Source organism: Myotis myotis, unplaced genomic scaffold (genome assembly GCF_014108235.1).
Source record: "Myotis myotis isolate mMyoMyo1 unplaced genomic scaffold, mMyoMyo1.p scaffold_m19_p_2, whole genome shotgun sequence".
Taxonomy (NCBI): Eukaryota; Metazoa; Chordata; class Mammalia; order Chiroptera; family Vespertilionidae; genus Myotis; species Myotis myotis.
Window position 1 is genome coordinate 3,581,047 of NW_023416324.1, and position 24,102 is coordinate 3,605,148.

The 24,102-nt window shown below is 52.5% G+C and overlaps 1 protein-coding gene across 3 annotated transcripts in view; it reads right to left on the reverse strand.

Annotated features, from left to right (window-relative positions):
- Positions 1-3,146: 3,146 nt before the first annotated feature.
- Positions 3,147-24,102, reverse strand: part of LOC118675893 (G-protein coupled receptor 157-like) — a 43,538-nt gene continuing 22,582 nt past the window's right edge. For 2 of the 3 annotated variants that reach the window (XM_036348808.1, XM_036348809.1), the window contains exons 3-13: positions 13,939-14,037; positions 13,228-13,388; positions 9,919-10,043; positions 7,605-7,757; positions 6,398-6,523; positions 6,091-6,278; positions 5,850-5,960; positions 5,268-5,369; positions 4,988-5,063; positions 4,393-4,520; positions 3,147-4,298 (exon numbers count right to left, since the gene is read on the reverse strand). In XM_036348808.1, coding sequence (XP_036204701.1) covers positions 3,711-4,298; positions 4,393-4,520; positions 4,988-5,063; positions 5,268-5,369; positions 5,850-5,960; positions 6,091-6,278; positions 6,398-6,523; positions 7,605-7,757; positions 9,919-10,043; positions 13,228-13,388; positions 13,939-14,037 — 1,857 coding nt within the window. In that variant the 3' untranslated portion in view covers positions 3,147-3,710. Of the gene's footprint in view, positions 4,299-4,392; positions 4,521-4,987; positions 5,064-5,267; positions 5,370-5,849; positions 5,961-6,090; positions 6,279-6,397; positions 6,524-7,604; positions 7,758-9,918; positions 10,044-13,227; positions 13,389-13,938; positions 14,038-22,559; positions 23,622-24,102 lie in introns of those variants that run through there. The other variant, XM_036348810.1, reaches the window with a different exon arrangement.

Below are 24,102 nucleotides of genomic sequence, written 5' to 3' on the forward strand. Positions count from 1 at the left end.
CAGATAGTGAAGACAATAAACTGTTTCCCACAAGAGAGTGGAAGAGAACAGGAGAGATAGAAACATAAATGATGAGAGAGAATCATTGATCAGCTGCCTCCTGTATGCCTTCTCCTGGGGACAGAGCCCGCAAATTGGGCATGTGCCCTGACTGGGAATCGAACCAGCAGCCTTTCAGTGCACAGGACATGGCTCCAACCAGCTAAGCCACAGGCCAGGCCTCTCTCTCCTCTTTTGCTGGAAGTCCATGCTGTACCACTAGAGCCAGGTGTGTGAACTGTCTGTTCTCAGTGACCTTGAATCATACACTGGTCTATCCCCAAAGTGGCACTGTCCTGCCCTTTAACCTTGGCTGCACAGCCTGGCCACCCAGTCAACAGTGAACTATCGACATTCATATCTCTATTAATAGTTTGTTCAAGGCAATCTAGGCTTTTTCTATCACGCTCCCCAAAACTCTCCCAGCCTCTTCCCCCGCGCCCAATGCCAAAGCCATTCCATATATTTAGGTATTTATTAGCACTTCCCCCACTCCCCAGTACCAAGGTGGGTATGAGTTTCCTCTGGCTGCTGTAACAACCATCACAAACTTAGTGGCTTACAACACACTCTTATTACCTTATAATTCTGGAGGTCATGACTGTGACCCGGTCTCACGGGGCTACAATCGGGTGTCAACAGAGCCGCGTTCCTTCCTGGAGGCTGCAGGGGGAATCCGTTCCCTTGCGTTTTCCAGCTCCGGAAGGCCGCCTGCCTTCCTTGCTAGCGGCCCCTTCCCCGTCTTCAAAGCCGGCACCGGAGACTGAGTCTTTCTTGTGTCTCTCTTGTGCTGCTGTCTTCCTGCTTCTCCCTCTTCAATGTGGGTGCTCGAATAATCCAGCGTAATCTCCCATCTCCAAGTTACATGATTAGCAACCTTAACACCACCTGCACTTTCCATTCCCTTTGCCATGTGACATAACATAGTGCGGGGGGTGGGGGTGGGGGGCATTATTCTGCGACCATAGCTCTCTCTGCTCCTAAAGACCCTGGAGAGCTGGTCCAGCAGGCCTTTCAGCTCCCAGGGAGTGCGCTCTGCCTCCCACTGGCACGCCACCTGGCTGGCTGGCCATGAGGCTCGGCGTTTGATAACACTGATCACCTCTGGATGTCTTGCCTGCCTTCCTCTGAGTCAACCACAGCAACAAAGTCAAGCTGATGGCAAAAACCGAGTTCCTACCTGCTGTTTCTTCTGCTTGAAACCTCCTCCCCCAGGTCTCAGCTGAAACGCCACCTCCTTGGGGAGGGCCTCTGTGGAGGAGAGACTCCTCCATGAGGTGACCGCTGCCGGACCCACGAGTGGACCTGGGCCAGTGGGGGAGGCAGCTTCCTGCACCCCACCCCCACCCCGAGGCTGTGTGATCATAACTGATGTTCATTCAGGCATATACCAACCCCCTTCCCTTATCTCCTGCTCTGCGCTGGTCCCTGAACAGGCCGTTGTTCTCACCTGGTCCAGCCCGTCATTTCCCAGACCTGTGGCATTCACGGACTAGCACCCGTGACTACTCAAACCTCCCCCCGACCCCTCCTCCCCCCATGACTATATAATTTGTTGGCACTTGCCAAGCAGCTCGGGAAGTCATTTCACATTGCAGCCACCCAGGACATGCCTCGGATGTGAGTTCTCCTTAATAGACCCTATTAATGACCAGACTGGAGTGCCGGCCCCTGTCTTCCACTTATAGGGGTGGCTTTTCAGTCTCAGGGCCTTACTATGGCAGTACAAACATCCTCCCTGCGACCACCCTTTTGAAAGTAAACCCACTCTCGCCTGACATTGTCTAACACTTTGCCCCGAGTGCTATCTGAAATGATCTTAGGTATGTGCTTACTTGTGCTTTTGGCTGTTAGGTCCATTGTATCCACTGCCGGGCACATAGTAGGTGCTCAGAAATATTGGTTGAACGAATGGCATCTCACCTGTGATGGCCTTGTGGTCACTGCATCCTCCTGAGTCTCTCTCCAATTCCTCCTCCCTGCTGGGCCTGACCACTGCTGGCTTTGCAGGGCCGTCATTATTTCTTATCGACTGGGTGCCCCACCGCATTCTCATTTCGGCCACGCCAGCTCTGAAACTCAGAGGTCACGAAAACACCGGCATTATCTAGAGGTCAAAGTTCTCACTTAATTTGGCTCCTAAGGACCCACAGATTCTAGGTAAGCTTCCCACATCTTTCTGACTTCACTTTCAGACCAATCCAGAGTTCCCCTAAACACCTCCACATCTCACCTGGAATAGCCATCCTACACTTTCCAACTGCATCTTCTCCAGCTGGAGAAATCCCAGCCTGTCTCTTACGGGAGCTGGCCTATGGCTCTTCAAAGATGGAGACAACTCCGCCCTCGGACCCAAAGCTCCCACTGTGCGAGTGGCGCTTTCTGGAGGCCACTGCCCGTGCCAGGGCTCCAACATGACGGAGCAAAGGGGACCCTTGGACTGCGCAGTGCTGGGCCCACTGGCCATTCAGGGACGCACCCCTGGGGCACACCCCAGCATTTTGCTATTTACTTGGTCTGTGTCTTCAACACTCTTATAGGTTATTTAATTGATCATTCTCCCCCCACAAAAGCTGTGCCCAATCCCACTTCTGTCCCACCTGGTTCTGAGCTTTTGCCCGCCCCCCGTCCCCCAATACCAGATTTTCTATTCAGTAGGTGTTCTCTCCACTTTCCTTTCCCACGCCTCAAAGTTTTCTCCATCTTCTTGCACATGCCCTCTTCACACACCCAGGTCTCTATGCAAAGCTACTAGCTCTGCTGCATCTGTGGGGGGCACACCCACTTCCCTCCCTCCCTCCCCATCTCACCTTTAGGACCTCTTGGTGTTCCCTATGTACCTGAAGACATGCAGAGGCTTCCCCAATCTCAAACTTAAAAACTCACAACTTTGCAACCACCTCATCTCTCCTTTCTCCTCCTCTTCCAGAAGATACTGCCTGAGTGCCTCCTTCATGCCTGCTCCAGGCAGTGGGGACTCCAGGATCAACAAAACAGGACAAACCCGTGTTCTCAATGGGCTTACACTCCAGTGCAGTCAAACAGCTTGCAGCAGCCGGGTTTACCCCCCTCCTCCCACCTGCTCATCGAAAAGCAGCACATCTTGGTGAAAAATGATCGCATTTGTTTTATTGAGTATTCAGAGGCAATTCCACTGTCCTCTAACAGTATAATTTAGGATTAACAATCCCTGACTTGGTTCAAGTCTCCGTAGGGACCTGCTCTCCACCTTTCTGGACATCGTTGCTTGCGACCGCACACTTTCCCGGAGCGGTGATGCTGGAGGTGGATCCGACAAGAGGATGAATTCTGCTCTGAACACAGGCCCGTGGCCCCCAGAAGACCCACGGGGTTGGAGAAAGGATTGCTTCTCTGGCCAAATTGGATTCCTTCTCTCTGACCGCCGCACTAATGCTTTTTGTCCTAAAAGCCGGTGTTACAGGAGCCACACAAAGGCTAACCCCGCCATGGCGGGAGGACGGCTGCTCACTGTGACTTGGGCCTGGGGAGGGGGCAGTCTGGCTTTCGTAACTGCACGGAAGCCCTTTGGGGCCTGCATCCCACACTGGACTGTCCTAGTTCTGGATATTTATAGACAACTGTTACTCAGAAAAAAAACCCAAGAAGGGGGCTCCAGGCTGTCGACCACTTAGCAGGCACCTCCTCCCGAGTTACTGCTCTGAGGCGGAGGGCGAAAGCTCCTTCAGTTCCTCCTCACGTTCCTCGGCCACGGCCTTCAGCGCCTCTGAAACTGCCCTTAGATCCTCCGACACGGACTGCAGTTTCGCCGGAAGTTCCTTTAGTCCCCCCGACGCGGACTTCAGTTCCGACGGAAGTTCCTTTAGTCCCTCCAACGCGGACTTCACTTCCTCCGGAAGTTCCTTTAGTCCCTCCGACACCAAGTTTAGTTCCTGCGAGACGGACTTGAGCTTCTCCGGAAGTTCCTTTTGCTCTCCCGGAAGTTCCTTTTGCTCCCCCGGAAGTTCCTTTTGCTCCCCCGGAAGTTCCTTCCGTTTCTCCGGAAGTTCTGTTTCCTCCGGAAGTTCCATTTCCTCCGGAAGTTTCTTGCGTTCCTCCGGAATCTCCTTTAGCTCCTCATTTTCTGGGTACACCTCGGACACATGATTCATCTTGGCGAAGGTCTGGTTGATCTCCATGAATGTCTTGCCCTTGGTCTCGGGGATCACCAGGAACACGAAGACGGTGGTGAGAAAACACACCCCACCAAAAATGATGAAGCTGTAGGGCCCGAGGCCCTCCTGCGGGAAGGGGAGCCAGGATCACTTTCTGGAAGAGGTTCTCCCTTTCCTGCGTTAGGATGTCGGGGGCCCAGGGCCCCCAGGTCACACTTACCTGAATGAAGGGGAAGAGCAAGCCCACCGTGAAGTTGCTGAGCCAGTGGACGCTGCCCCCCACCATGTAGGCCGAGGACCGGGAGGACTGCAGGAAGATCTCGGTGATGATCAGTGCGGGGATGGGACCTTCGGGGTGGAAGAGGAAGAGCTGCACTCGCTGAAGGCAGAGCACGCCCACTGAGGGTCCTGGAGCCCCTGCTGGGTGCCAGGGGCCTCGGGGTATGGTGCAGGGCGGGCGTGGTGAGTCTCCAGGACTCGGGGTGCAGCAGCAGGGTGAGAAGGCCAGAAGCCAGAGTTCAGCACAGTATGTGACATCCTACCATGTCCTCAAAGGGCTGACCATCTGTTAGGCTCTCAACCCCAATCCCACGGGGGGGGGGGGGGGGGGCGGCGCAGCGTGTAATCCCCTGGGGGCAGCGTGTTTCAGCCTACACGGCCGCTTTACTGTTTCTGCTCTAAGTAGGCTCTGCCCACACCCCGCTGCAGCAGGAACAGGGGCCCCCAGAGCCCCTCCAGGGAGCTCAAGCTGGGAGCTCCTACGGCTGATGGTGCAGGAGTGGGCAGTAGAAGCAGAACCAGCTCTGGGTACATACTGGGCCCCAGGGCGTGTCCTATGACGTAGATGAGGACACAGCCGATGCTGAGGTAAGGCATCCAGGAGATGGTGGTCTGTGGGGGGAACAGAGTTGGGTCACACAGGGCAGCGCAGAGACAGCCTGGGACAGGGAGCGCCAGGAATCTCAGCTCCCAGAGGGCCGGCTGCTCTGCCCAGGCCGAGCAAAGATGGCACCTTCAACAGGAGGTGCCACCTCTTGCCACTGGAAGTGGGCAGTGGGCTGCCGGAGGCGGGGCGTGGGGGCCGCACCCTCTCACCTGCAGAACCAGAGCGGCCGTGAGCACGCAGCAGGCGGAGCAGCAGATGGAGAAGCCCAGGAGCAGCAGCATTCTCCTCCCCAAAACCTCCACCACGAACACCTGGAGGGGAGGGCCAGGAAAAGCGGGGGCTCAGGAGTCATGATCCCCCCCCACACATACCCCAGCCTGGAGCGGCCTTTGCAGGAAGCTCTTTGCCCGCCCATTGCGCACACCCCCTCTGAGGGGCACCGTGAGGAGCCCATGCATAGTGTGCCCCAGGGGTGCGTCCCTGAATGGCCAGTGGGCCCAGCACTGCGCAGTCCAAGGGTCCCCTTTGCTCCGTCATGTTGGGGCCCTGGCACAGGCAGTGGCCTCCAGGAAGCGCCACTCGCACAGTGGGAGCTTTGGGGCCGAGGGCGGGGTTGTCTCCATCTTTGAAGAGCCATATGCCAGCTCCCGTAAGAGACAGGCTGTCACCTGAGCAGAGCCCATAGGCGACATGTGAAGGGACGGAGGGCTGCTTCCTGGGCCAGGACTCCCACTCTCAAGGCGCCCTCCATCCTGGGCAGCCGAGGGCACTCAGCTCCCGGGGACACTCACGGCTAAAATGGTTATCGCCACGTTGACAGCCCCCGTGCCCGCCGTCACATACTGGACGTTATCTTCTGCCACCCCCGCGTTCTTGTAGATCTCGTCCGCGTAGTAGTAGATCTGGAAGGCAACCGTGATGCTGGTGGGCTGGCCAGGCCACTGCCTGCCCAGAGCCCCCGGCCCTACCCCAGGTCCCCTCACCCCAGGCCGCCCCAGTCCCAGGCCACCCCAGTCCCAGGCCGCCCCCTACCGCGTTCACTCCCGACAGCTGCTGGCCGCCCATGAGGACGATGATGGAGATGAGCTGCCAGCGCAGGGACCTGATCCTGAACAGCTTCACTATGGAGATGAAGCCCGCAGCCTTCTCGGCCTCGTCCTCCAGCCGGATCTCCTCCATCTCGTCTTCCACGTCGTCCCATCCACGCAGCCTTTTCAGGGCTGAGGGAGGGGACCAGGGGGGCGGCGTCTGAGGGGGCCCACGGCTTCCCCAGAGCAAAGACGCTGCAGCGTCTGTCCTCCCCACCCCCAGCCCCCCACCTCCCCCAAGAGAGCCTCACCTTTCCTGGCCGCTTCGGGGTTTTTCTTCTGAACCAGCAGGTACCTGGGGCTCTCCGGGAAGAAGGGCAGCAGCAGGAGCTGCAGAGCCGCGGGGATCCCAGTCACCCCGAGGAGGATGGGCCAGCCTGCAAGGGGGATGGGCGCCACTCTCAGAGGCCCCAGCCAAGCACCCCCACAGCACCCAGCCGGCCACTCTGCCCCATCACCCGGATGGGTTCTCCTGGGAGCGGCCTTCCCATCCCCGTGTCCCCAGCACCCAGGAGGACACTTAACACCCTGCAGATGCGTACAAGAGGGTGGTGATGACCCGCCAGTGCCCACCTACCAGGTGGACAAAGCGAAAAACTGACAACCCCAAATGCTGGCGAGAATGTGGGCAACTGGGAAGTCTCCACGGTCGTCGTGTGGACACGTGGAGTCCTTGGAGGACAGGCCGGCGGAGCTTGGGTTGCTGGGCCCCTCAGCTCTGACCCCGCTACCTGCTCAGGGGAAGGCCCGGCCACCTGGGCACACAAACTAGAATGGGCAGAGCACCCCCGACTGTTGAATAAAACCCGGGAGCGATGCCAGCCCGTGTGGTAGAATGGGAACACAAATCATGAGTTCACAACGTGGATTCTATGCTGCACTGGCAAGGAAGCCAGACTCACAGGCGCCGTCTCACCAATGCCAGGCCGGCGCCATCACCTACCCGGTGGGCCCTGCCGCAGAGAGTCAAAAATGGAGCATTAACTCTGCCTTGGCCCTGGTATGGACAGCCCCAGCGGGCCAGGAGAAAGCCAGGTGGCTTCGTGCTCCCTCCAGGCCGCCTCACCCCGGTCCTAAGGGGCTAGAGCCGTGGTCGGCAAAGTGCAGCTCGCAAGCCACATGCGGCTCTTTGGCCCCTTGAGTGTGGCTCTTCCTAAGCCTTAGGAGTACCCTAATTAAGTTAATAACAATGTACCTACCTATATAGTTTAAGTTAAAAAAATTTGGCTCTCAAAAGAAATTTCAATTGTTGTACTGTTGATATTGGCTCTGTTGAGTAATGAGTTTGCCGACCACTGGGCTAGAGCATGTCAGCCAGTCTGTCACCAGCACCTCGAGGGGCCAGGGCAGTGTGGGGGCCAGAGGGACAGCCAGCCGAGCAGAGAGAAAAGCCCAGCTCACAGAATGCCCATCCACCGAGCGGAGGGAGGGCTGTGGTCCAGAGACGGCCGCGCTTACCTTTCTCGTTTGCAAGGAGACTCCGAAGGCCCAGGATCTGGGCCACGAGGATGCCCACGGTGATGAAGAGCTGGGGCACCACCCCCAGGGCTCCCCTCAGGTTCTTGGGGGACAGCTCCCCCAGGTACATAGGGACGACGTTGGAAGACAGACCTGGCGGAGGGTGAAACGACAGGATCGGGAAGCAGTGGTGTGGCGGGGCCGGGCTGCGGCCTCCACACACTCGTTCCCATTTAGCAGTCACGTGATTGGGCCGAAACTTTCAGAAAACTGCCCAGTAAGCACACACCCCTTTTCATTCTTGGTCCCCTGAACTTTGAGGAAGGAGAAAGTAGTCTGACCAAAGAGGCTCATGGACCGGGGCCTCACTTTCTTGACTGGTGTCACCTGCAGGCATGAGCCAGCCTGGCTTCAGGTCTCCCCCTAACTGGCTTGGTCTCGGAGAAGAAAAGCCCCGAGTCTCCCCTGTGCTCAGTTAACTTCAGGTAAGGGGTTTGCTGACATCGGCCCAACTGTCTGTCCCTGTCCCCGTGTTTGGAAGGAGAAACAGAGTTACTTGGCAAGTGGAGCAGATAAGTGAGGTGCCCGGGGCGGGGGGGGGGGGGGGTAAGGGCGTTCACCCTCGGGTGCCCACCTACAGGTGCCTGGCCCAGCAGTGGTGCCTCCTAACTCTACCCCTCACTCACCTGGAGCGGCCTGGCAGACACTGCCTACGGGAGAGCATGGGCTCCAGGGAGGCCAGCGCAGGCTCTCCCCACCCCTCTTCCATCGGAAGCCGCTGTAGGGGGTTTCCCATCACCACCAGCAGAACAGCCTGGGGGCCCAGCTCTGCGGGGTTTGCAAAGCAACTCCAGGGCTCCCAAGGGGAGAGGCCACAGGCAGGCCCTTCCCCTGCCCAGCAGGGGGGCATGGAGGGAGGGAGTGAAATAGAAGCCAAGATGAGCCCTTTGCAAACTCTCAATTCTTTATAAAAGTGGAGAGGTTGCTGCCATTAACTCCTTCCGTTAGAGCAGTGGTTCTCAACCTTCCTAATGCCGCGACCCTTTAATACAGTTCCTCATGTTGTGGTGACCCCCAACCATAACACTATTTTCGTTGCTACTTCATAACTGTAATTTTGCTACTGTTATGAATCGTCATGTAAATATCTGATATGCAGGATGTATTTTCATGGTTACAAATTGAACATAATTAAAGCATAGTGATTAATCACAAAAACAATATGTAATTATATATGTGTTTTCTGATGGTCTTAGGCGACCCCTGTGAAAGGGTCGTTCAACCCCCAAAGGGGTCGCGACCCACAGGTTGAGAACCGCTGTGTTAGAGGGACCCATGCATTCGGTTGTTCCTCAAGCTTTTTTGGCCACAACCCACAGTAAAAGCTACAAAAATACATTTTACATTGCAACCCGGGTCTCATTCGTACGCAGATAGATAATTGGAACCGAAGTTTCAAAAGATAGTGACACAGTGAACTCTATTCAAAAAACAAAACATTGCTCACTGCCTGAGCCGGTGTGGCTCAGTGGATAGAGCGTCGACCCTCAGACTGAAGGGTCCCAGGTTCGATTGCGGTCAAGGGCACACACTGGGGTTGTGTTGAAGGCAACCAATTAGTGTCTCTCTCACACTGATGTTTTGCTCTCTCTCTCCCCCCTCCCACTCTCTCTAAAAGTCAATGGAAAAAATATCCTTGGGTGAGGACTAATCACACACACAGACACACACACACACAGACACACACACACACACAGACACACACACACAGACACACACAGATAGACACACACAGACACACACAGAGAGACACACACACAGACACACACAGACACACACAGAGAGACACACACACACACACACACAGACACACACAGATAGACACACACAGACACACACAGAGAGACACACACACAGACACACAGACACACACAGACACACACAGAGAGACACAGACACACACAGAGACACACAGACACACACAGAGACACACACACACACAGAAACATTGCTCTCTAAACAGATGTCACCTCCCTCTTGCTGGTCCCCGCTTGCTGTTGAGAACACACCGAGATAAAGGACTGGGGTGGAAGGACCCTCCGGAACCTAAGATTCTGTGTCTCAGTCTTTCAAAGAACAGCTTGCTTCGCAGGAAACATCAGGGGGGATCCGCCTACTGTCCGCACTAGAGCCTGCCTCATGACAGCACAGAGGGACAGCGTGGTCTGGCCTCAGAGACCCCAGGTTGGCCCCTGTCCTCCCTCCTGGTGACGGCTGTCAGTCACAGCTCAGCAGACAGTGCCGCCTGGCTTACCTGCACAGATGCCCACCAGCAGCCTGGAGAGAATGATTATCTCAAACGAGTGGACAGCTTCACTGGAACCCATCAAGATGGCGGGCACGATGGAGAAGACGTTGTTCAGCAGCAAGGTCCCTTTCCTGTGGAGGACAGCACGTCAGCCAGGCCGGGCCTGGCCAGGCAGCTCCGGGGGTTAGAGCATCGTCCTGATACACCAAGGCTGTGGGCCCCATCTCCAGTCAAGGCACATGCAAGCAGCAGCCAATGAATGCATCAATAAGTGGAACAACAAATCAATGTTTTTCTCTCTCACTCTCTCCCCCCCTCCTTCCTCTTTCTAAAATCAATACATTAAAAACAAAACAAAAGTAAAAACCAATTTGGTCTAAGGTCCACCAAGTGTGTGCCTGGTGACAACAGGATCCAGGATCCAGGAATACAGTACAAGGTTTTGCAACCATGGGCTGTCATGATTTGGGTATAATCTGAAAACTCAACTGGGTAAGAACATTAGAAGAGTATGAGCCAACCTCACTTATCAACATAGATGCCAAAGGACTCAGCTAGAATTTTTTGGCGTATATAAATACCATATTAAAGGTTATACTGGAGCCCTAGCTGGTTTGGCTCAGTGGGTAGAGTGTTGGCCTTCGGGTTTAAGGGACCCGGGTTCAATTCTGGTCAAGGGCACATGCCTGGGTTGCAGGCTCAATCTCCAGTAGGGGGCGTGCAGGAGGCAGCCAATTAATGTTTCTCTTATCATTGGTGTCTCTCTCCTCCCTCCCTCTCTGAAATCAATAAAAAATATATTTTTAAAAAAGATTATAATGGGGAAAATATAAGATTATCAAAAGAAGTCCATAAAATTTGATATTATGATTTAAAAAAACAGCATTAACCTATAAATAGAACTTCTGTAAGCTGATAAAGGTGAAGTCTCCTAAAAATCTATGACAAACATGAAAGCAATGCCAAGGAGAATTTTTTTCAGGGATTTTGATAAAATGATTTCAAAATTAACACAGAAGAGGAAAGGGACATGAATAAGAAATTTAAGAATAATGGCCCTTTCACGGAAAAAATTAGGTTTTTTTTTAGTTCTTTCCTATCAGTAGTCGCTGTATTTTTATTTTTTATTGAATTTATTGGGGTGACACTGATAACAAAATTATACAGATTTTAGGTGCAAAAAAATTAGCTGTCTCTCACCACTCACCATATACAAAACAAAATTCCAGGTCTATCTGGGAAAAACAAAACTGTTGAATTATTTTTTAAATTACAGAATACTATCCTTATGTCTCCAGGAAGGTAAAAAGCTGTCTTAAGCCCTGACTGGTTTTGCTCAGTGGATAGAGCGTCGGCCTGTGGACTGAAGGGTCCCTGGTTCGATTCTGGTCAAGGGCATGTACCTTGGTTGCAGGCACATCCCCAATAGGGGGTGTGCAGAAGGCAGGGATGTTTCTCTCTCATTGATGTTTCTAGCTCTCTATCCTTCTCCCTTCCTCTCTGTAAAAAATCAATAACATATATATATTTTTAAAAAGGTTGTCTTAAGACACAAAAAACAAAAACTGTAAATTAAAGTTGACCACTTGAACAATGAAAATTTTTATGTTAAAAAATACTACTGTATGTATGATTAAAAAATAAAACAACGGGTTGAGAAGCTGATTGCCTGATATAACAGAGGACAGTGTGGTGGTGACTAGCACCAGCTCAGAAGTGAAACTGCCCCCAGCTGTGTCATCTTGGGTTGCTACAGTGTCTCCCGGCGCCCCCCCCCCCCCCCCCCGTTTTCCCGTCTTTGAAAAGGGGATGGCTTTTGGAAGGATTAGAGGAATTAATAACCCTAAAAGCACTCAAGATAAAGCCTGGCACAGAAAATGCTAGTTGCTGCTGTTATTTAAGGAACACCTGTGAATCGTTAAGAAAACCATACACAGTGAAATAGCATTCATCACATTCCCAAGCAGCCAGCTGACCCAGCCGTGGTCGGCTCCATTGTGGATGGAACCGCAAGTCCCTCAAGGAGGAGGGTCCTGCAGATCCCACTGTGACTTGACCGGGGTCCTGCTCCCCGAGGCCCACAGGAAACGCTGTGCGTTCAATGCCAAGCTCCCAGGAAGACCCGAGGACCTGAGGTCCCAGAGCAGAGGCTGTGTGTTCCTATTCGCAGACTCTTTTTTAAAAGATATATATATTTCTTTACTGATTTCAGAGAGGAAGGGAGAGGGAGGAAGAGATAGAAACATCAATGATGAGAGAGAATCATTGATTGGCTGCCTTCTGCACAGCCACTACTAGGGATCAAGCCCGCGACCCAGGCATGTGCCCTTGGCCGGAAACGAACCCGGGACCTTTCAGTCCGCAGGTCGACGCTCTATCCACTGAGCAAAACCGGCCAGGGCTCGCAGACTCTTTTTGAAAAGAATTGGAGAAAGAACCGAAGTCCGGGTTCTGGCCTTGCCTTGACTCCTGAGCTATTAGATCTGTGGCCAAGAACGGGCACTTGAACCCGCTCAGCCTCCCTGCACTCATCCGTGAAGAGGGGGTGAGGGGAGGAGCTCTTAAATGCTGTTTAGCACAAGGCTGGTCTCTTGGGCCCACGCAATTTACATGGGGCAGTGGGATGACTTAGGGACCTTTTTTGGAATCAAATAACAGAACTTCCAATGCTTCCGGAATCAGGGGCAAAGATATAAGTTCCACCCTTGACAGCCACTACACCCCCAATGAAAGGGGCCCTGGGGCCACAGGGAAGTGCCTGGTAATCCCAGCCATTTCAGAGTTTCACAGGAATTTAGTTTGGGCTAAATTTTTCATATTCCTTGTTCTCAAGGTGGAAGAACAAGCGGGCAAAGTTCAAGAACCCCGTGATGTGATTTACGTTGGGACTGGCCTCTTGGCCATGTCGTCTGGGGTTTGACTCTTCCAAAGGCAAAAAAAAAAAAAAAAAAAGAGAGAGAGAGAGAGCTTGGTTTTGGTTTTGGTACAAAACTATCCACACAAAAACAAACAAACAAGCAAACACAAAACCTTCCAGGTTAGGGAGCAGAGACAGTGGGAGGAGGCCTGGCCCTGGAGCGCTCTGCTCGCTCTGTGTCCGCCCGGAGCCTGAGACCTGCCACTTCCTCTTCAGCCCCAAGACCTGGCCTACGACCCCAACACTTGGCCAACGTCTGGTCTTAAGGCCACATCACAAAACAGAAATCAGCTCCGTGGCTTCGCCTCGCCTTACAGTAAGGGTTTCTCGGGAGGCTAGGTCTTAAGCTCCGATAGGCTGTATGCGTTTCGGGAAGCTGAACGTGCACTTCTCCTTACCTCCCAAGCTTATTCACCAAGAAGCCGACCATGAGGGACCCGACGAGGCCGCCGAAGGGGAACATGGACACAGACAGAGACCACAGGAGCGTCAAGGAGAAGTCGCTCAGGTAGTAAGTGGTCCGATCATAGTAGGTCTCATTGTAAAATGTTTTCATGAGCTGGAGAACGAAGCAAAACAGAAGGCCCCCATAATGTGACCTGGTTTTGCAGAAAGTGCAATGTAAGCTGTTGGGCCCACGAGGGGACAGCCTGGGCACGTGGATACGGACATTGTTAGATGGAGGAGAAGGGGGAGGACAATGGTGTATTAACAACAGGGCGCAGGGGCCCCCTGGGTAGGGCCTCAAGGCCTCTGGGAGGCAAACTGCCCGGATGTTTCTAACACCAGAGAGGACTGACTCCCGTCTTCCAGTCCAGTAGGTGATCTCTGCCGCTCCGGACTCCTCCGTAGATGGCAAAGCTGCGGGAGATCAAGGCCAGCCCCCCGGGGGTCCAGCCAGGCCTGGCCCCTGGCTCATCCCCCTGTCCTGTGTCCGCCAGTCCCCTGGGGCCTGCGTGGTGTCCCTTTCCTCCAGGACCCATTGCGTGCCCTCCACCTGTGTGCAGTCCCACCCTGCGCCTCCCCACCCCCACCCCCATGGCCCGGGCTGCCCCAAACCCACCTTCCTGGGTCGTGGGGGCCGGGTCTCGCTCCCCGCAGAGACCTACCTCTGAAGGGGAGTTGATAGCGGCCACATTGTAGCCGTACTGGAAGGAGGACCCGAAGGCCGAGATCAGCGTGGCCAGGACAAGCATCGGTGTCAGCCTCTGCAGGAGGAGAGGTCACGGTGAGGTCAGGAGGCCGTGGGGGGGCCCGATTTGGTTCCACGTCTTGTAGGGAGACGGAATGGAACCAGAAGATCTGCATCTTTCATCGGCTCCCTGGTTTTGAAACCCCCCCTCTGCTCACCTGGGGTTAGGACAGGCTTCTGCCACAGGAGCACTCAGGGCTGGACAATCCCCGGTTATGGGGGGCTGTCCTATATGCATTGTAGGAGCACCCCTCCCCCATCTGTGACAACCCTAATGTCTCCAGACATTGCTAAATGCCCCCCAAACCCCGGCTGAGATGCACTGGGTCAGAGGGTCAGAGAGACACTGAGGGACCTATTGGAACACCCCATCTAGTGTCTGAGTCGCTTCCGCGCATTCCTGTGGCGTGGCTGCATTTGCCAACCTCCCTAGAACTCAGAGAGGAAAAACGCATGCGATTTACATTATTTAGGGCCACTGAGTAAGTCCCTGAGCCGCTGCACTTTCGCTGTCACAGGCAGAGGGCGCAGCGAGAAGCTGTTTACATACAGACTCCTGGGGACACTGACACACACATAACCCCTGACGCTAGAGGAAACCGAGCCTTCATCTAAGGCAGTCCTTCGAGCCGAGCGGGAGAAAAATGAAAGCGGCAAGAACGTTGCTCCTAGACTCTACAGATCTCACTTTGAATTTGCCCACTGCCACCTTCCAGCTTAATCCCCACCATCTTCAGTTTAATCTTTATTTTTTTAAAAAAATTTATTGATTTGAGAGAGAAATGTCAATGTGAGAAAGATCAATCAGGCCACCTCCCACATGAGCACCAACTGGGGATTGAACCTGCTACCGGGGCATGTGCCCAACCAGGAATCAAACCTGCCACCCAGGATGATGCTCCAACCAATGAGCCACACCAGCCAGGGCAGTTTCCTCATCTTTAAAATGAGGATGGTACCACTCCCAGAGTTATTGAAAGGATGAATTAGAAAAGCATCCAGCCTCAGAGAGAATCTGCTGACTGGGCTGGGCCCGGACACGGCTGTTGGAACCCTCCATTCAAGACTTTCCTTCACGCACCCCCTGCCATGTGGGGCACAGGCCCCTCAGGGGGCAAGCTGGGTGCTCCTGTGGTCCTATGGGCAGTGTCACGTCTGATCTAAAGAAGACCTCCTGTGAGAAGTGAGCAGGACAGAGAGAGAACGGCCGCCCCTGCCTCGTCGTGATGCCCTGAGGACAGAAGAGTCAGCCCCCGCAGAGCTGGAGCGGACCAGCCAGGAGCCCTGGTCAGGCGCAAAGCTGTGAGTGAAACTTCGCCTTCGCCGCCTCCATCCACCAAATGAATGAGCCGAGGTAATTCCTCAGAAGCTCTGGTGAGGGAGGTCAGAGCCGCAGACAAGCAGCCTGTGAAGGAGCAGTGGGCTCTGGTTTCCCATCCTCGGTCCTCACCATCCTCTGGGGTGAGCGTGACAAAAGGGCGGGCAGGTGACGGTGCCCAGGTGGCAAGGCGGGTTTCAGGGCTGTTGCCACCTTACCCTGTATTTTCCAGAGGCAGGAGGAACACCCACACACATACCCACATGCACCAACACTTGAGATGCAGGACATGTAGGCCCCTTCTCACTCACTGGGATGGTCAAAATCAATAAGACAGAGAATAATAAGTGTTGACAGAGATGCGGAGAAACCCTCTACCATTTCTGGTAGGAATGTAAAAAGGCGCAGTCACTTTGGAAAAGTCGGCCAGTTCCTCACTAAATTAAACATAAGGTCAGCTAATGACTCAGCAATTCCACTCCTAGGCACAGACCCCAGAGAAATGAAAACATACTCATAGAAATTTGAACATGAATGTTCACAGCAGCATTATTCATAACTGCCAAAAGTGGAAACAACCCAGATGTCCATCCGCTAATGAACGGATAAACAAAATGTGGTCTATCCATACGATGGAATATGTTTTGGCCATAAAAGGGGATGACACACTGATACATGCTACAATATGGATGAACCTTAAATGCATGATAAATGAAAGAGGCCAGTGACAGAAGCGACCCACTGCCTGGTTCTAACTCTGTGAACTGTCTGGGACAGGCAAGTCCATAGACACAGAAGATAAATCAGTGGTTGCCTAGGGTTGGGGAGAGGAGGAAGGGAGGGTGGGGAATATGGAGTGGCTAAAAATGAGTGTAGGTTTTTTAGGGTTTATAAAAAACGTTCTGACAGAACTTGGGCTTGTGTAGCCTGCCCCCATCCAAGGAACAGCAGCCTCCTGATCACCACGCCCTCTGTCTGAGGAACAGCAGCTATGTGTGAACAGCACCCACCAGAGGAGCTGCTACCAACTGAGGAGCAGCTGCTACCACAACCGCCTGAGGAGCAACCGCAGCCCGAGGAGCCACTGCCACCCAAGGAGCAGCCACTGAACGACTCAACATCTAGATATGGCGGTACGATCAAACATGGGTAGACAAAGAAACCCCCAAAGGAAAGAAAAGGAGGACTTGCCAGAAAAGCAGCTAAGTGATACAGAGGCATGCAACATGACAGAAAAATAATTCAGATTAAGGGTCCTACAGTGCATAAACCGGATGGAGGAAAAAAATCAACATCTTATGCAAGAAGCAAGAAGAAACAGATGAAAAAATCAATAAACTATATAAGAACCAAGAAGAAATGAAGAGTGATATGGCTGCAATAAAAAACACCATTGAAAGTTTCAACAGTAGACTAGGAGAAGCAGAGGACCAAATTAGCGAATTAGAAGACAGGGAAACAAAACACACCCAAACTGAACAGCAATTGGAGAAAAAAATTAAAAGACAGGAGGAGAGCCTAAGGGAGCTATGGGACAACATGAAACGAAACAACATACGAATAATAGGGGTGCCAGAACAACAGAAAGATGAACAAGGGTTAGAAAACCTATTTGAAGAAATAATATCAGAAAACTTCCCAGAGGTGGGGAAGAAAAAAATCACACAAGCACAGAGAGTCCCAAACAAGGTGAACCCGAAAAGACCCACACCAAGACACATCATAATTACCATGGCAAATGTTCAGGACAAAGAGAGAATCTTAAAGGCTGCAAGAGAGAGACGGAAAGTTACATTCAAGGGATCTCCCATTAGATTATCAAATGATTTCTCAACAGAAACACATCAGGCCAGAAAAGAATGGACAGAAATTTACAAAGTGATGCAAAGCAAAGGACTGAATTCAAGAATACTCTATCCAGCAAGGCTATCATTCAAAACTGAAGGAGAAATAAGAAGCTTCACAGACAAAAAAGGGCTAGGGGAGTTTATCACCACCAAGCCAGCAATGCAAGAAATGCTAAAGGGACTGGTGTAAAAAGAAGAAATAAAAAGCTCAGAAAGAAAATAGCCACACACAAAAAGAAATGGCTACAAACAAGTATCTTTCAATAATAACTTTAAACGTAAACAGACTAAATGCTCCAACCAAAAGACATCGAGTGGCTGAATGGATAAAAAAACATGACCCATACATTTGCTGTCTACAAGAGACCCACCTCAGAAGGAGGGACTCACACAGACTGAAAGTGAAGGGATGGAAAAATATCGTTCAGGCAAATGGAAATGAAAAAAAAGCTGGGGTAGCAATACTTATATCTGACAAAATAGACCTCAAAGTGAAGGCCATAACAAGAGATAAGGAAGGCCACTTCATAATACTAAAGGGATCAATACAACAAGAAGATATAACCCTGATAAACATATATGCACCCAATGCAGAAGCACCCAAATACATAAAAAAAACTCCTGGAAGATATCAAAGGAGAAATCGACAACAATACAATCATAGTAGGGGACTTTAATACACCACTGACATCACTGGATAAATGCTCTAGACCAGGGGTGGGCAAACTTTTTGACTCGAGGGCCACAATGGGTTCTTAAACTGGACCGGAGGGCCAGAACAAAAGCATGGATGGAGTGTTTGTGTGAACTAATATAAATTCAAAGTAAACATCATTACATAAAAGGGTACGGTCTTTTTTTTCAATAGTTTTATTCATTTCAAACGGGCCAGATCCGGCCCGCGGACCGTAGTTTGCCCACGGCTGCTCTAGACAAACAATCAGCAAAGAAACAGCAATCCTAAATGACTCACTAGATCAGATGGACTTAATTGACATCTTCAGAACACTTCACCCAAAGCCACGGAATATACATTCTTCTCAAGGGCTCATGGGACATATTCAAAAATAGACCACATATTGGGTCACAAACAAAGTCTCCCCAAATTCAAGAAGATTGAAATCATACCAAGCATCTTCTCAGACCACGATGGCATAATATTAGAACTAAACTACAATAAAAACAACCCAAAATACTCAAAACAAAACAAAACAAAAAAAAACGTTCTAAAGCTGCTTGTGGTGGTGGTTGTACAGTTCTGTGAGTCTACACTGATTATATACTTTAAACCAGCGGTTCTCAACCTGTGGGTCGCGACCCCTTTGGCAGTCAAACGACCCTTTCACAGGGGTCGCCTAAGACCATCCTGCATATCAGATATTTACATGACGATTCATAATAGTAGCAACATGACAGTTATGAAGTAGCAACGAAAATAATTTTATGGTTGGGGGTCACCACAACATGAGGAACTGTATTTAAAGGGCCAGAAGGTTGAGAACCACTGGATTAAATGGTGAGTTGTATGTTACACTCTCACTAAAGGTGATGTATGAGAAAGGCGTGTAAAAGAAAGCCAGGGCTTAGATTTCTTTTTTCTCTTCTCGTTCCTTTCTTTCACTTTGGGATTTGGGAAAAACTAGGAACCACCGCCCGCACCACCTCCCGCGTGCCCACACTCCGCTGGCTTCCTGTTTTGCCTCGTGCTGGGAACACTGAGACTCTAGTAAAACACCCATCTGCAGGGCGGGCCCTCTGGCAGGTGTGAGCGAGGAGGCCGGGAAGGAATCTGCCCAAGTCAGCTCCCTTAGGCATCTGTGTCCACTCCCTTCCCACCATCGGAGACACACTCTGTATAAGACTTTCGTCGTCAGGAATCCCCAGGTAGAATGAAATATCCCTGGAAACTGAGTGTTGTCAACACTGGACGTCATGTTACCACATTGTGGGACCCCAAGTTTTACAAAGAGACAGTTAGGTCCATGTGGGGGCGGGGGCTGGCGGTGCCTTGTCTTGTCACTGGGTTTCAGAGCACAGCGGCTGCAGCCCGAGCATGGGGTCGATTCCCTGCTCTCCTGCTGCTGGCTGTGTGGCCTTGGGCCAGTTGCTGAGCTTCTCTGTGTCCCGGTTCCTTCACCCCTAAAATGGGGACAACGAGCCCTAGCCAGTTTGGCTCAGTGGATAGAGCATTGGCCTGTGGACTGAAGGGCTCCAGGTTCAATTCCAGTCAAGGGCACACCCAGTGGGGGGCGTGCAGGAGGCAGCTGATCAATGATGAGAATCACTGATGTTTCTATCTCTCTCTCCCTCTCCCTTCCTCTCTGAAATCAATAAAAAAAATATTTTTTTTTAAAAGTGGGGACAATGACACTACCTTCCTCACAGGATTGATGTGAAGAATAAATGAGTTCATCCCTGGCCGGTTGCTCAGTGGTTAGAGCGCCAGCCTGTGGACCTTAGGGTCTTGGGTTAGGTTCCCTGTCAAGGGCACATACATCGGTTGCAGGTTCCCCACGTCAATGTTTCTCTCTCTCCTCCCCCCCCCCCCCCCCGCCTTCATTCCACTCTCTTTAGAAACCAATGGAGGAAATATCCTCAGGTGAGGATTAAAAGGAAAAAGAATTAAGGCGTTCATATACAGGGATGGGCAAAAGGAGACTGACGGCTGTTGGTACGGAAAACGGCCTGCCGGGTGTGAGGACTACAAGAAGACGGGCCAGGGGCACGGGGCACTCAGGTACAATCTGGAAGCGCCCACGTGGCCGGCCCTGTGTGCTGGCCTCGGCGCGCTGGGCACAGAGTTCTTTATTGTGGGCAATAACCCTCAGCTGCCCACCCGCGCATAAACCACCCAGAGCCACACCTATCATCGTTAACTATTGACAGCGAGGACCCGGAGGGAAAGTTGCTTGCTCAACGCCCTGAACTAGTTGGCGGGAGGCGGGGGGGGGGGGGGGGGGACTCCTCACACAGAAAATATGCATTTTCATTTCATTTCCAAAGCACTTTGGCATTTTTTTAATCCATTTTATTGTTTTCTTTTGACTAAAAGTCTCTTCCTGACAGAAAGTCCTTGAGGCACATCAGACGGATGCTTTTCTTGTTACATATGAGGAACCCCAAGGCAGTGAGGCCGGGGTCACGCAGCCACCTAGCCCAGCCCCGCTCCCTGCAGCCCCGCTGGTCCCTCCACCATTCCTTGGCTCCCAAATCTCCGCTCCGCTTGGCTTAATGATTTGCAGATGCTTACAATTAGTCACCAGTGGAGAGTTTTGCTTTGCTATCTCCCAGGAAGCTCAGCACCTGCCCAAAGGAGCAGGTCCACCCTCAGGCGGCCCCGGGGTGGGGGGGTGGGGGGAGCTGCATTGCCCTGATGCTGGAGGCTTCCTTCCCGGATAATAGAGGCGGCAGGCAGCTGTGATCATCCCATACCTTTTGCAAGTGACCCTTTTAATTATGTCCTTTCAAATGCATTGTTCACTCTCAGGCACCACCACACGGGGGCGTGTCCTTCTTCTGCACTCACCTGGGGACACACCTGGGCGGTGCATTTCTCTTGGAAGAGGGGACACAGACCAGACCAGGGCCTCCCGTGACCTCCCAGTCCCTTTTCGATAGAGTAGAGGGGCTCACACTCCACCAGCATTGTCTTAGTTGTGAAAATCAAAAAAGATAATCCCGGTGCTCAGTGATCTCGGAAGCAGTGATTCATTCTCCTTGGGACGGGAGTGCCACTGGCAGCTGGGGAGGCAGACGAGGGATGCTGCCGCCCCGCCTCCCCACTCCCCATCCCCCCCGCACCCAGGGCAGCACCCACAGCAGAGAATTACCCGGCCCAGAGGTCAACAGTGCCCAGCTCTAAACAGTGATCGAAAAGTCAGAACATTTATGGGGAATTTCATTATGTGACAGGTAATTTCCATGCACTCTGTCATTTAATTGTTCCAGCAGCCCTAGGAGAGGGCATGGTTATTATACCCACTTTATGGATGAGAAAACTGGGGCGCAGAGCAGTTACATAACTTGCCCAAGTCCCCACATTTAGAATAGGACGGAGCAGGAATGAATTCCGGTACCTCTACCTCCCAGTACAGAGCACGCTCAAAACCTGCCTATGGCCAGGGCTCACAATCATAACCGAATAAACAATAATTTGCTCAGATATGTACTTCTCCTCCCATAAACATAAACATATGCTGTTGTGATGAACAAAATACAAATCCTGAAAAGCATTCATATATTTATATTATCTTTCTGTCTATGCATTTTCCTCAAGCAAGAGACTCTAAAGGTCTAACACAGTGGTTCTCAACCATGGCTGCACATTAGAATCACCTGGGAATCTTTTTTTAAAAATACATTTTCTTGATTTTTTTACAGAGAGGAAGGAAGAGGGATAGAGAGTTAGAAACATCGATCAGAGAGAAACATCGATCAGCTGCCTCCTGCACACTCCCTACTGGGTATATGCCCGCAACCAAGGTACATGCCCTTGACTGGAATCGAACCTGGAACCCTTGAGTCCGCAGGCCGACGCTCTATCCACTGAGCCAAAGCGGTTAGGGCCTTAATTTTTTTTTTTTAATATGTTTTATTGGGAATCTTTTAAAAATCCTGATTTCTGGGCCTCACCCTCCGGAAATTCTGTTTCTTTGTTACTAATGTTGTGGCCCCACCCCATAACAAAGAAACAGAATTTCCGGAGGATGAGGCCCAGAAATCGGGATTTTAATAAGATTCCCAGGTGAGTCTAATGTGCAGCCAAGGTTGAGAACCACTGGTCTAACAGCAGGTCCAGAAAAACCTTTGTCTCCAAAAAAAAGGAGGAGGGGAGGGCCTCATCATCTAAAAGGTAGGGAAGCTCCGCTACAGGTGTGAATTACATTCAACTCCTGCAGCATCTGTTCTGCGTATAAATTCATGTTGGCTTCGTTATGTTAGCTGCTGAAAAGGTTAATTGTAAAAGTCTGTTTTGAGGGTTTCCTCAAAACACAGGAGGAAAACCCCCTCACCAGCCATGTCTAAGGAGTCTGTGGCTGGTTTTGGGGTCCCTTCACCTCAGGTTCTTTTGGTGAAGGAAGCTGGGGCAAATGAATCCCCGAGTCCCTTCAATTTGGCTGCAGGTACTTGTCAAGGCCGATCCAGCAGCATAATTCCCGAAGGATCTCAGATCCAAACGCCCCGAATGCCTCCTTTCTCTCATCACCGCAAAAGCCCAGCTGCTGGGTGAACGGTGAGGGCAGATCACACGAAACAGAGTTCCCCCGCTCGAGCTCCCAGGAGGTCCCCCTGCAAGGCTGCCCGGGCCAGGTTCTGGCCCCGGCCCCCTGGCCCCGGGGGCTGCTCCACGCCCTTCCCCGGAAGCCCACTTACCCCTTCCCTCTTGACCGTGCCCTTCTCCTCCATCCTCGCTCCGGGAAGATGTGCTGCTTACTTGCTTTCAGCCAGAAGAGCGAAGGCACTGCTTGGAGAGAGAAGACACCAGGCTGCACTTTGGCCAGTGAAGTCCCGGCCAACCGGCCAATCATGTTTTTATAGCCTAAGGCCGAGTAAGCCTTTCAGAAAGCCAGGGCTGCCTCCTCTCACTTCTCCTTTTAAATGCCTGGGGCTTAGCTCAGCAAGTGGGCACATGGGCGCACACACCCCCCCGGGGCTGCGGGCCCAGCGCCTTCCCGGTGGGCACACAGTCTGCGGTCCCCACTGCGTGAGCCTCACCAGCCAGGCTCGTGGTGAGTCACTGGAAGGGTATTTCTGTCACAAACACATGGGAAGAAAGCAAGAGCTGCCATCCCCTCAGCACTGGGGTCAAGGGAGCCAGAGTGGCTCCAGGAAGTGGTCCCTGCCAGGCAGCCGAGCCCCCCATTGCCCTGTCTCTACCCGAGACTACGCAGCACTTCCTTGGAGGGTTTGTTTTCCTTCGGAAGTGGCCCAGAGCTGTTATTCTCTGTGCAATGATCCCAATTGAAAACACAATCGATCTCTCCAAGCCCTTTATCAGCAGGGCAAGGAGGGTGAGTCACGGCTGCGGGTCTGGGTCCCCCACGCGTGGCCAGGCCACCGCCAGACCCCATGCGGGCACGTGCTCCTCGGCCCTAGGCATAGTGGCCAAGGGGCCAAAATCCAAAGTCCCTGGAGGCCTGCAGGCTGGCGTCTTCCCAGGACAGGCGCCTGCTGTACTTGCCGAGGCACAAATCCAATTCCTTTGGCCATTTCTTCGCCTCCTTCACCTTCAAGTGCAATTATCTGGGAGTCAGGCGCAGCTCCGGCCTCAGGAGCAACCCTGGGGTTTGTGGTCGGCTCCGCCGTGTGAGGGTCTGTGAAGAGGGTGACGGTGTAATAGCCCGTGTGCGTGTGTGACGGGGGTGGGTGGTCCCTATGTCCCTATTTAAAAGGGAGGACTGGCCCCGCCGGCCTGGCTCGGTGGTTGAACATCCACGATGAACCAGAAGGTCATAGTTCAATTCCCCATCAGGGCGCAGGCCGGGGTAGCGGAACCGATCCCCAGTGTGGGGGTGCAGGAGGCAGCCGATCCACGATTCTCTCTCATCATGGATGTTTCTCTCCCTCTCCCTTCCTCTCTGAAATCAATAAAAACACATTTAATGAATAAATAAAAGGGAGGACAGACCAGCCAGAAGACAACGATTTCCACCTAAAGCCTGGCAGGGCCGGAGGCTTCCAATGGTTCCGAAGAGTTATGACAACTTCTCCGAGGAAATGCACGGTGGGTGGGAGGAGGGGAAGCTACAGGCGGTGCAAACACAACAAATGGCACACGTTTGCAGAAGTCAGGCGGGGGGTGGGGAACCGGAAACCCTGCCTCCCACCCGAGTCCGCTCCCGCCTACCCTGCCTCGACTTCCCCGACCGGAGCCTAGGCCCACGGGTGACCCCGGGAGCTGCGGCCGCGGTACCGA